The 13509-nt window shown below is 36.9% G+C and overlaps 1 protein-coding gene across 3 annotated transcripts in view; it reads right to left on the bottom strand.

Moving 5' to 3' along the window:
• LOC113042226 (partitioning defective 3 homolog) overlaps positions 1–13509 on the bottom strand; it is a 407940-nt gene that overhangs the window by 224753 nt on the left and 169678 nt on the right. For 2 of the 3 annotated variants that reach the window (XM_026200884.1, XM_026200885.1), the window contains exon 5: positions 9627–9764. The exons of the other annotated variant lie outside the window; for it this stretch is intronic. In XM_026200884.1, the coding sequence (XP_026056669.1) occupies positions 9627–9764 (138 nt within the window). The remainder of the gene's footprint in view (positions 1–9626; positions 9765–13509) is intronic. 3 annotated transcript variants of the gene reach the window in all.

Raw genomic sequence — 13509 nt, 5'->3', positions numbered from 1 at the left:
ACCAAGTAAGTCAAGTGGCCTTGACCAGCTCCACTAAATACCAGGCAGGAGCAGAAACAAAGGAACTGTGTTATGATATCAACAACAAATGTCAAACCTGATGCACATCCTAAAGTGACACAAAGACTTCCCAGCTGGGATAAGCAGAGGTGAAGAAAACAGTGTGTTCTCAGACATCACCACAGAAGTACATAGGAACAGAGGTCACCTTCTAAATGTATCTGTTCTGGGTCACTCAGTGAGGACAGCTGCAGAAAGGATGGTGTGGACTTGCAATGAGGGTGAGTAATTAATGACTGAATTTTCATTTTTGGGTGAACTATCCTTTTAAAGTAGTAGCTGGTTTTCAGAACATCATAGGCAGTTTGTCCAGGCTCATTTACCTGGCTGACCAACTGGATGAGTGATGAGCTGGCAGAAGAGATCTTGGTCAAGGGTCCTGCTGACAATAAAAAATACCTGTTTAAGGTAGTTAAGCTATTTTATGGAACAAAGGGACTGGTTTGCTGGTGGTATAATCGTGACCAAGTCTAGTCAGGTCACACTAGCTGGTAGTCCAGATAGTCAACCACAGAACAAAGCTTTGACCAGCTTATGAACAACACGGACCAATCAAAAGAACCTATCATGTTCAAATTCCCAGCCACCACCTTAAACTGGTTCAAATGGGAGTTTCCAGAAAGGTTCTGTCACTTGAATCCAGAGCTCAGTCCACTTCAGAAGAGAAAAAATTCTGACTGCAGAAAATAAAATAAATCGGATTCTCTGGATTGCAGCAAGCACAAATGGTACAAAATGTGTAGCCAATTATCTTTAAAAGCTTGCATTTAGTTTCCTTTGGCTATTCAGAGACAAAAACAGCCCATACTAGTTTAAGATAGTTAGTTTATGGAACAAGGGAGCTGGTTTGCTGCTGGTCTAATCTTGACTAGAGCTTTGACCAGCTTGGGCCATTCGAACCTAGTGTTCGAAATCTCAACCACAACCTCAAACTGGTTTCTGGGAAGGTTCTGTAACTTGCTTCCAGATGGAGTGGCATGAAAAGGTCATAGTTTGGGCCAGTGGTGGCAGGTTAATGGAGTAGAATGGTTTCAGTTCACTAAGTGCTCTCCACAGGACAAGCCTGGATGCGTTGTGAGGAAAGCTTTTCAGAAAGGTTGAATGGTGTCAGCTGTGGGCCTGGGGAAAGTGAGGAGCCCAAGACATTAGATTAAGGGGTTAAAGGTCAGATTTAATGTCTACTTCACCAACCTGTCCCTCAGAGATTAGCTGAACTCTGCTATGAGTCTCACCGACATCTAGACAATCACGTACTACAGATCTTAAATTCAAAGACAGGAGGAAAAGGGGGTGAAATTGCACTCAAATGTTTTTAAGCGAGTCGGTGTGCCAGAGAAGAAGTGAAAGCTGGATCAACAGGCGCTTCAGTTCAGCAATACTGAATAAAGCTTTCGCTAATGTGTTGATGATGGGCCTCATTTGGAAATCGCTGAAGCTCATTGCAATGTAGCTTCATAGGAAAGTGCAAAAGAAATGTGTTTTATTTGTTTACATGGATAAATGGAAGCCAAATGAGTGTGAGGGACGAAGCCAGCAAGCAGGAACAAGGCAGAGGCAGTTAATTACGCTAGGCTGAGCTTAGCAGTGTCTCAGGTTGCATTGTCTGGGTTTCTTTGTAGGAGCTGCTCTCTGGTGGGCTGCCATTTGCACTGTGAATAATCACAGTGTGTGTGTGTGTGTGTGTGTGTGGTATGATGGGGGAGGCCTTTTACAGGAGCCAAGGGAAAGAGGGTTTCTTCTATCTGCCCTTTTCTCTTTGTTTCTTTCCTCTTGGATGAGGGTTCAAACAGTGAGATCAGAGCAGCACCTACAGGCCAGGTTTGCTATGCTTGCGGCAGGAAATGTGTGTGTGTTACTGTTGCACACACACAGTAAAAGGCAACACATACGAGGAGGAGGGAAAAAGTAACCACAAAGAATTTGAAACCTTCCGAGGGGAAGAATCCCTTGTCTTGTCTACAGAAATGGGAGCGAGGGAACAGATGAAAAAGAAGGGAGAAGATTCATTTTTCGAAAAGAGTGGAAACAAAACCTGTGGAGGACGAGCTGAAAACAAGAACGCATGAGAACGCAGAATCCTCCAGCCACAAAACCAATCTGCTATTGCTCTGTCAGGAAGATGAAACGCAGAGGCGCTCTGTACTGTTTCACCAGGATGTGAGGTAAATCTATACCTCAGACAATCTCCGGTAGAGAGTTTTGATGAAGGGTGGTTTACTGTTTGGGCAGTAAATACAACAATTAATTAGCTTCTGTAGAAGTGGAGTAAACCTAACGATTACTCCCATTATGTGCCACGAGCATGAACGATACCTTGTCGGTTTCATTTACCTAGACTGTGGAAGCCTGCCACAGTTTTATAATGTTTCACTTCGCATAATAACATAAAAGATCACTATGGCACTGTTTTGGCCTCATTCTTTTTGTCAACACAGTTATCAATCGAACTACAAATGAAAACACAGTGGCGTAGGGAACTTAAATTGCAGTAAACAGACCGTTGTGCTGCATGTTTCAGAGTGAAGAGATCCAATGAGCAGATCCAATGTTTTGAGTTTAATGTGCATTTGGGAGTGCAACATGTGCCAGTTACACAGTTACTTTCACATTTTCACACAATTTTTGTGGACAGTGGATTACAGAATTTGAAAAACTATAATATAAAATAATAGCTTGATGATTTAGCACTTACAATTAAGACATAAGTATTGTAGTTTTACCGATGTGAAAAAATATACTCAAACTGCTATTATTATTATTTCCTTTTGTTATTATTATTATAATTATTATTTATTTTATTATTATTATTTATTTTTAATTATTAATATTTATTTTTAACAGAGCACCTGCATTACAATAGTACAATATTTGAAATCAATGCAGTCTTTTTTCTTTTTTCTTTTTTTTTTTTAATGAATTTTTTTAATTTTATTTTGGTCACTGAAAGAGGTCTGAACTCTTAATATTAGTGCACCAGATCAATGCATTTGTAAAATGTACAAGAACATTTAATTAGTTACACTTTATTTTAAGGTCTCCTTGTTACAGTGTAATTACAGATTTAAGCACCGAGTAATATCAATTAACTACATGTACTTACTATATGGTTAGGGCTAGGATTTGGGTTTGGCTTGGGGTTACTTGCATGTAATTACGCATAATCTATTGTAATTATAAAATTATATGCATCATGTGTAACAAGGACAGCTTAAAATAAAGTGTTACCTAATCAGTATCAGTATCAGTATCAGTAAAAGCATTTTTCCCCCAACAGCAGTGTCTGAGTAAATGTAAACATAATTGTTGTGAGCGTACAAATGCATTTTCTGGAAAATATTGCCTCAAATTCTAGCATCTTTCTTGAGTACCAACTTCCGAAAGAGTTAATTCACATGCATTATTTATCATATATGTTTTGCAAACATCTGTTAATGTCAGTCTAACAGGGCGTTCTTCAGTGATGTATTGCAGATATTTAAACACATGGATCCGACGATTCATTTCTAATACTGCATATCTAAAATCTATACCATTAAATATCAAATTTTTTCAGGTGCACTCTGCTGGTTTTGTTCATTACACCCATTCAGCATTGTTCACGTTCAAAACTGAACTTCAATAGCAACTTGACATTAGGAACCTCCATTACCTGAATTAGACTGATCTTACACAATGATGGACAATGAAAACCACAAAAACTTGTAAAAATGTCTTCAGAACTTCTTATACAACACACAAAAAAACTAAATTACAGTTAAATAACACCTTGTCCACTTTCATTACATAGAAATGACTAGTAGAAAATTGCACTTAATAATAAATCATTGATTTGCCAGCCTCTTGAAGTACTTCTGAAAAAGAGTAATTCTTGGAAAATGTCAAATTTATTACACAAAAATGGCATTCTATCTCCATAATCCATATCAAAAGTCCAGCTAAAGTGTAATATTGGTCACTTACAGAGCTTCATTCCAGGTTAACCTAATTCACATTATCGTATAGTGCTGTATGAATAAAATGAACAGATACTGAAGCTGGACTTCTACTCTCTTGAATAAAGATGCAACCAGTCATTCGATGATGAAATTCTCAAATCCAGTCTCTCTTGTTCCAGAATAAGGAGACCTTATGACCTTTCCGCACTTTGCATTACCCACAAATCCACAGCCGAAGCCTCATGTTGCCCTCTTCCTGCCCAGATGGGTCATCTCTAATTCATCACTAGGGAGAGGAACGTTTTAAAAATGAAAAAGGAAATGCCATTCACACAATCCCCAATGGAAAGGCGCAGCAGCACCTCGCTGTTAGAACACCAGGTGGGAACGTGAGAGACTGACACGTCAGGATGCAATTAAAAACATTGGGAACAAATCTGGAACACAGTCTGAGGGTTCTAGTGTAATATACATCATTACAATTGTGCTGACGCAAAACAAGCACTGCTTTGTGAAAGACAGCAAAGCTTGTATTGAATGTTGGAACATCATTTTCAGGTGACCGTCCGAAATGCTGTCGAAGGTTTGTTTCACTGCTGTGGTGTTATTCGTAGCACGTGATACATTTTGAATTTAGTTGGCACGATGCCGGAGAGTAAAGATGTCCATAAACGGCAGAGAATGTCTAAAGTTTGGCATCATTACATTCTTAAAAAAAGAAGAGAACAAGGTGCAATGTGTCTACTGAAAAGTAGACCTAGCATTCCACAGCAGAACCGAAAGCATCCACTCCATGCTGTTTCACCAAGTGTCGCTGAAACAAGGTAACGTAGCCTAAGCCTATGCATTGATGTTCGCTGATTTTAATCCCATACTGTGTTTGTAGCGATGTCATAATGCGGTTTGACTAGATATGATGTTTAGCTTTGATGTTTTTTTTTAGTAGTAAACGTATTCACGTTCAATTGCAAGAGGGTATAGCCTAAAAAAAAGAACCCCTTCACACACACACACACACACGCATGCACCCTCGTGTCTCTCAAGCGCCAGTCAGACCAGTCGCGGAAATGCATCACATATGATCCTACTGAGGATCAGAATAACTTTTATGTAGCCATGCAACAATAATTTCAGCATGCATTTACTGTATACACTGGGACGTGATGTTGTGATGTGATTTTTCGAGCAGATGCTTCACCTAAAATGCACCGCAATGCAAGTGATGCAAGCCAAATGCAGCATTCTATTGAAAATGAATTTATGAATTTCTGCTGTAACAAACTGCAATGAAGCAACTGGTCTGACTGGGTTATCACTCTTCCTCACACACGCACGCATGCACGGCACACACACACACACACACACACACACAGGTTGCTAGGTTACCATAGCATATAGGCTTACCCGAGAAATTATATATAATTTGTTAGTAGCCTAATGGTAAATGCTGCAGGTGTAGAAATCTACATAAAACAGATATTTCCGATACCTCTGTTGTTTTTTTGTTGTATTTTTTCAAGCCAAATGCTTGATCATTTTACAGCCACATAATTTTCGTTATGTATTATTTGTTTTGGTTGTTTAAAAACACACACAAAAAATATCAGATTAATCAATTAATCAATAGATTAAGTGCTAGATTAATTGATTACAAAAAGAATCGATAGCTGCAGCCCTAGTAAAAAGCACTCATTGCTTCACGCCATCTCCTGACTGCATTATTATTTCTAAAATAGGGGCTTTATGGAGTGTGTATACATGGTTATAACAGTTTATATTCCTATAGTCTTAGCCCTCAAGGGACTATTTGGCAAACCATCTTATTCCTGCTTGAAAAGCAAAACTTTATTGATAGTGTAAAAAACATAAACTTGGAAGCATATTCTGATTGATGGACTAGCATTACTCAACATTACCCACTACCTTCCAGCAACACTACATTCAATGAAGGTAAAACAGTAAAAAAAAAAAAAAAAAATAGAACCGGAAAATTTCCAACCCTACTTAGGAAGATCCGTATATTGTAATATATGTTGAATTCTGACAATGACAACCTTTGAATTAAGTTGACAGTAAGTAATAAACAGAATTGAGCATTGAGTAGTTGATTATTGTTTATTTTTCCTTACCACAATTTTTAATAGTTGTTTAACTATTTTAATTGAATCAGAAAATTTCTAACGATTCCGGACCCTAAACATAATTAAAATACGGTCATATATTATGTATTTCAATGAAATTAACTGTTATTTAATGACTGACACTGAGTGACCCTGTTAACATTGCATCATTCAACTTTATTTTTGAGGCCTCGTTCTTCCCAGTTCATGTTTCCAAAGTAATTTAAGTGATTAGTTATTTCAAAGTTTTCTGTTGCAGGTATGATAGTGTCTGTTCATCATGTTTACTTATGCTTTTCATAGAAAAGAAGAGAAAGCAAGAAAAAAAAGTTATTTAAAATGAAAGAAATGTCTCCCAGCGAGTTGTTTATAATGCATACTTTGGCATGCCTGACATGGTAAATAAAGAGAAAATAGCCAAGCTTAATTAAGTAGCATACTTAAGGTCTATAAAAAAGCCACAACATTATGCAAATAGAATGGAGGCTATATCGAACTGAGCCGGATGTGAAGAGGAAGGCAACTAAACAATTAGAGCCAATAAAAGTAAAGTGGAAATGAAAGATTAAATGGATATTTAAGATGGCAATAAAGACATAATTGCTGAGAACTTTGTAATGAGCTAGTAGAGGCAACTGTCATATCTATGAGACAGACTGAGTGCATATAAAACATGAAGACGTTCTTGACTTGTGACTAGGGCTTGCATAGACTAGTCGAGTACTTCAACCACTAATCGTCGCTGTCGGAAACAATCAACTACTCGAGCATGCACTAACCATAATGCGCACAAAGAGATTGCAAGTACGACGTGAATTTTAGGATTACAATATTGCGTGTAGTTGTTACTTTCTATGACCTTATCTACTTGTCCTACATATTTGCATCTTTATCTTTTGCTATTTTGCACGGCACACACATGAACTTTAGTGAAGTCCATTAAACATTAAGACTTACTTAAAGAGTCTGTGTTTAATGAACTTCACTAAACAAATGTGTGTGTGCCGGGTAAAATAGCAAAAGATAAAGATGCAAATATGTAGGGCAAGTAGAAAATGTATCCGTATTTGTAATTTTCATTACAAATGTGCGCATTGAATTGATTCAGTCATGTTCAAATCATCACTAAGCGTTTGTCATCTCTCTGCTTGCATGATAAAAATTATTTTAGAAATGAATAATTATTTTAGTTTAACATGGCATACATGTTCAGTGATAACTATGAAAAAAAGATACTGTTCGACGTTGTATCCGAATGCATTTACATCAAATTTTGTGATTGTTACAGACACAAAAACAAATACTGGCTGTTTCATGAAAATTGAAATATGTAATTTATGTAATATGTAATAAAGTCTTTGAATCAATACGCATTTATTGATAAAATAACAATTTAATGTCTTTTCATTTACAGTAGCATGAACCACAAGTAGTTGAGTAACTCAAGTATTTTATTAATAAAAAATCGACTAGTAGAAATCAGAAGTCGTGAAACCACTACTTGTGACATACTTGTGGATCTATGGCGCAGTACAATATTAAACAAACTACTCAAAAATGTTTGCACACTGCAGTACTGCACACTGACATACAAAATGACAACAATAAAACCATAAACATACCGTTACCAAACATTACAAGATTATGCATTACTTGTAAACATATTCATATGACATATCTTTAAAGTAATAAAATAAAGTGGTTTTCAAAAGCAGTTGCAGTCATTGACTCAAAGCAGTTTGATTCATACAAATTTTTATTAGTATGATTTTAAAACTAAAATTACTTTCACGCCTTTATGTCATTCCAAATAAGCAATGACAACATTTTAGGTGAAAAATCATTAAAATCATATCATTATTTATTCTTTTTATAAATAATAGGTTAACAAATCATTACTAAGAAAGGGAGTTGAACTATAAACTACACTAACTATGGGTGCATGATTATGACAAAAAATTATAAATTGACGATTATTCCATTGGAAATTGTAATTGTGATTATTAATTATAATTATCACAATTTACAAAAAATTATGTTTATACCATTGTTTGATGCAACTGCATGCATTTTAATGCATTGTAACTGCATTACATTTTTTATATAAAAATAAACAAGCTGAAAAGACTTTAACTGAAAAACATTTAATGCTTTTCTATTGTAATAAGCCTCAAATGTCAATTATACATCGGATTGGTTTCTTCAAATTATAAAAAAAATATGAATGGTATTATAATGTTATACTAAAACTAAAGTTACAATAATGGCGAAAAACCCTAATGACAACATGTAGAAAGAAATAAAATGCATCTTAGGCATGCACAATAACATAAGTGGACTTTGAAAGATTAATTGCCGCTTTGAATGATAAAGTAATTGCGGCATCCATAATTGTAATTGTGATTAGAAATTTGATTAACTGTACAGCCCTAACACTAGCTTCAACCTACTCTGTGTGTGTGCATGTGTGTGTTAATGTGCTTGAATAGCAACAGAACCTCTTCATCTGTCTTGAAATCTGTCTGTCACTTCAAATAACCACTTCCTGCTAAAAGAGAAAATGAGGGCAAAGGGGCTGGAAACAGGCAAGGAGTAATGAGAAAAGAGAGGTGCTACGACCGCATACCTTGAGAAAGAGAAAGAGAGAGAGAAAAAGCAAGTAAGAGCGATGCGAGGTGGGCAACCGACTGGGGGGTCAGGCTAAGCTGTAATAGACTGAAGCTCAAATGAATGAGTCTGTCAGGTTGAGCCCAAGCCTTGACTGACTGCTCCTTTCAACCCACCAGCAGCCCAACATCCAACCCGGAGGCTCCTCCATGCAAGACGACTTCCCTAATGATGATGCACGACTCTCAGTGCCACGGGCCCTTGAGGTGGAGGTGATGGGGGTTCTTTGTGAGCCAACTCAAGCTTTTGGGGAATGAGAAGCAGCGACCACCTGAATTGCAAACAAGAAGCCGAAACCTCTGTCACAGTTGTTTCAATGGGCCAAAGAAAGAAAAGCGGGGGGAAAGAGTGAAATGGATGCAGGCGGTTCAAGAAAATCAATTGGGAAAATTAATAAGTGAATTCCCCACAGCACACCGGGCACCTCAAACATCTCAATCTCCTTCCTCACCTCTTTCTTTTATTTCTCTCCTCTGAGCGAGAGGGAAAAGAATTCAAAACACCTCCCACACTGCTTGAGATGGTTCCACCAATACATTGACAAAAGAGCTGAATTTCAAAGATACTCAGCATCCACGTCTATGGAGACCGTGGCCCTCATTTTGTAAGGTTAGTCAAATCCTCATCCATCAACGTGGGTGTTGTTTTCTAGTATTTTTCTCTCTCTGAAATCCTTTTTTACTGTGTGCTATATTCAATAATCTCCCCTTGACTCCTGAATCCAATTTTAACTCAAACAAAAATCCCCAATAAAAAACTACACAAGTTTATAGATCAGCGCAGTTTACTGGAGTTAAGAGGCACTTAGGAGCTGGGTATATACGGATGAGTTCTTGAAAAGTACCTGCTCTTGACGCTCAAGCCATCGGTCTACCATAGGATGGTTGGCACTGAGGGAAGAGCGAGCGTTTTCTCTCTGAAACTGGGTGGCCCAGGGGACAACATCACGAGGCAAGCTGCGATACACTTCCAGACCCTTACCCTGGAAAACACAACGAGGGTGATGAAAGAGGATGTTTACACCTGTTTTTTTTCACCCAAAAATTAAAATGTCATCATTTACTCGTTAGAAGACAAAAACTCTTCAACATAAGCTCAATTGAAAAACATGCCTCTACCTACATTTTGGCAAAATAATTTCCTATATTTTCCAGTTGAAATGAATACTAAAATCTTTAATTCCTATACAAATGATGAGAAATAGGGCAGATAAACGATTAATATACACTTATTTTCACATGGCTCCTTGCACAATACTATGTTATGACGGGGCACTAGACTGCAAATAAACAGTTGCATTATGCAACCATTTTTCAACCTGGTTAGGCAAATATCTTTTAAGAGGTCCAACTGGTGTGACTGTAAAATTTTTATATAATTATATTTAAAATTAATGCAGAGGCAATTTCGTTTAATGGTGCATCCAGTCAGTCTCTTTCACTTTCCCTCCTCAGCTGTTCTATCATTCTTTCAGGTATACCTGGTCACTCAGGTTATCAAAGTGTGGTAAAACCCTTGTCCCACTGACTTTTGCTGATCATGATGATGAAGCAGTCTATTACCTCATATTTTAGCAAATATGACTCAACATCTAAAGGCAGTACCTTAGCCGAAGAAACAACGGCAGATCCAGACAAAGAACAAGAAAAAGAGCAGGCGAGTGAAGGTTGTTGGTGTGCTTTTTAAATAAGAATAATTGTTTTAGTCTTAAAAAGTGAAAGGTGTGTAGATGTACAGTACACGTAAGCAAAACAGACAATTATCTCTTCTGGTAAAACGTGATACCGATTGCAAATTTGAAAGTGAAAAAGCACTTATAACTTATTAAAGCACGGCTTATAACATGGCAAAAGAGAAACTCCTCGTTCCCAAATTTCAAATCACAAATAATACTACTGATTAAAAAGAGCGGGTTGAATGTTAACCTCTTTCGTTTCCTTATAACTATAAACTATGATAAAAGTTCATCAGCATGCAATGATTAATCCCATGTTGCAGCGCAGAAAATTTAATAACAAACAATACTGTGACCAAATCGTGCAACCAGCTGATAAAATTAGTCGCAAAAGAATGACCAGTGGGAAGAATGAGTTGTGGATCCTAAAACACTTTTACCATAGTGCATGATTTGTAAACAAACACATTTTCATGTTTGCATCTCACAACCAACTCCATATGTATGCTTTCTGTGAAATAGTAAAATTGCTCGGTAGTCTACCCGGTAAAGCATTACATTTGCATTGTGCTTACATATGGATCCTGTGAAACATGAATCACTAGAAGCAAAATAAAATGGTATGGTAGCTACACCAAATGTGCTTTTATCTCACAATTGCTTTTATTAACACTATTAGTTATTACTATTAGTATCCTTTTAGCTCCGCTCATAGGGCATTTAATTTCTGAAACGCTGCAATATGTACTGTACAACAACAATTGCTACTTTCATATTAATTAGTTTCTTTATACGAATACATTTTCGCACCACTCACTGAACATTTCACTTTAAAAGTGCTGTAAAACATGCAAGAAGCAACTTAATGTAATTTTGCAGATATGTCATCAGAAACCTTTTTTTTTTTTTTTTCCAGTGAGCCTTAGTTGACTTATTTTCTCCTGTGGTACACACATTGTAGTCCAAACAACATAGGCCCTTTTTTTTTTTAAGCAAGAAACTACTTTAGCAATTAAAAAAGCTTAGTTATTACACAAATTGGGTTTTACTGATATTGATACAAGTTTACCTAAATATGTACAGTAGTGTCTAATATAGTTATAGCTTACTGAAACTGTTCTCCAGATTACACCGGGCACCTCAAACATCTCAATCTCCATCCTCACCTCTTTCTTTTATTTCTCCAGTCACTGTGCTTAGGAAAGCTCATCTTGGATCAGAGCCCCACAATGATATCATTCAGGCCACCTAAATTTAGAGGGTATGCTAATTTCCTTTCTCACTAATAAGGAGCTTCATTACAAGCTACTAATTCACACCGCGTTTCTAATGTTACGCTGCATGTTTTCACAGAGGTGAAATCAAACGCCCTCTAGTAATGGAGCTCAAGTCAAACATTAATTTGAAGAGTTTTTAGAGCAAACCTAAAACAGGTTATCCTATGACACAGGGGGCTTTAGCCTAAAAGCCTACTGAGCACCATTGCTCCTGCCTAAAGACCTAGTCTGAAAAATGCGGAAGAAGAAAAAGAGTTTCCTGTTATAGCATGTGCCAGTTCAAAATCAAACACCAGACAAATGTGTTTCCATACAGTGAAGTTATTTTGATGTTCCTACATGGTAAGTGATCTATATAGATAATTCTGACATTAAACAGCAGGACAAAAATGAGGAGGAAGAGACACAGCAAGGAACATGAAGACCAGCAGGTCAAATGCCCAAACGATGGTGAAGAATTTAAATGATCATTAAATGTTTAAAAGATTATGAATCATGCATTTTAAATTGTTAATTTAAAAGATGTTTGTTTGTTTGTTCGTTTGTTTTTTGCTCTAATTTATTTTGGACAGTCATTGACACATAGACCATAAAGTCTTGACAACTGTATGTTTTTTTTTTTTTTTAATCAGGAGTCGCAAAAGTTTAAATACAAGAAAAGCCATAGAGTTTTGGAGAATGACAGTTCTCTGCATTCATGAAGGCAAAATGCAGAAATAATAAATTTATCCTCAGCACCTGCTATTCTTACTTCAAGGTGAAATAACACCTTTATGTTCATTTTACCAATTCACTGCTACTAAAATTGAGGGAATTTATATTCAACCCAACACTTATTGTCATCTGACAGTATCATCCAAAAACAGACCTTCCAAGCACCTCAAGCTTTTCTTATGATATCACAAAAACAACAACCAATAAATAAATGATCCAGTGCAGAACGAAAGATAAAAATAACAGCTTAATTCTTCTGCTCTGCTAAAATGAGAGTGTGGTGTTTGGATTATGGAAGAAACCGACAAGCAAAGTGCTTTTAAACAGGATTACTAGTGAACGCCATGAGATGTGCTAATCTCATCGCGGGTTGTGGTGTCACATTCTGAGTACTCTATCTTTTCTCGCTCCTTCCCCTTTCCCCCTCTTTTAATTTGGAATATTGCTGTTTCAAAGTACTAAAGGCTTGTCATTGCTGCAAAAGAGCAGCCATTTTGCAAAGATAATTGCGCTCTTTTTCTTTGGCTGCCCGAGGGAAACTAGGGAGGAAAACACAAAATGTGCCACGTTTTGATTCATTTAAAGCCAAAGGCACTGACCATCGCAATGAGGCCTGCATCAAGAGGGAAGCCACAAACAAAGGACCCAGATCCCATTCTTCTAACAGCAAAGACATATGGTTCCATAACCAAGAGAGTTCCAGGTCAACAACGAAACAGTGGCAAAAGGCATTGAGAAAATCTCAAGATGAATGAGACGGAGCAAATGGAAGTCACTTCTTACAAGTTGCCCTAAAAATGCTCCAGTTGGTGCTTCAGGTTTGTAAAAAAGAAATGTGAAAAAAATTATGTGCTCATAAAAATTCCCAAAAGTACATAAACAAACCTACATGTATCAGATTTAAGTAGTTATGAACACTGCAATGAAAAATATAGATGGATGGATGGATTTCTGAATGCGTAGGAATATGATGTATGATAGATAAGAAGAACATGGGTGGAAAGATGGATATATGGATGGATGGATTTCTGGATGGGTAGGAAAATTATGAATGGATGGAT

The sequence above is a fragment of the Carassius auratus genome, chromosome 24 (assembly GCF_003368295.1).
Source record: "Carassius auratus strain Wakin chromosome 24, ASM336829v1, whole genome shotgun sequence".
Taxonomy (NCBI): Eukaryota; Metazoa; Chordata; class Actinopteri; order Cypriniformes; family Cyprinidae; genus Carassius; species Carassius auratus.
Note: the sequence above shows the minus strand (reverse complement) of the source record. Positions and strands in the feature narration are given on the sequence as shown.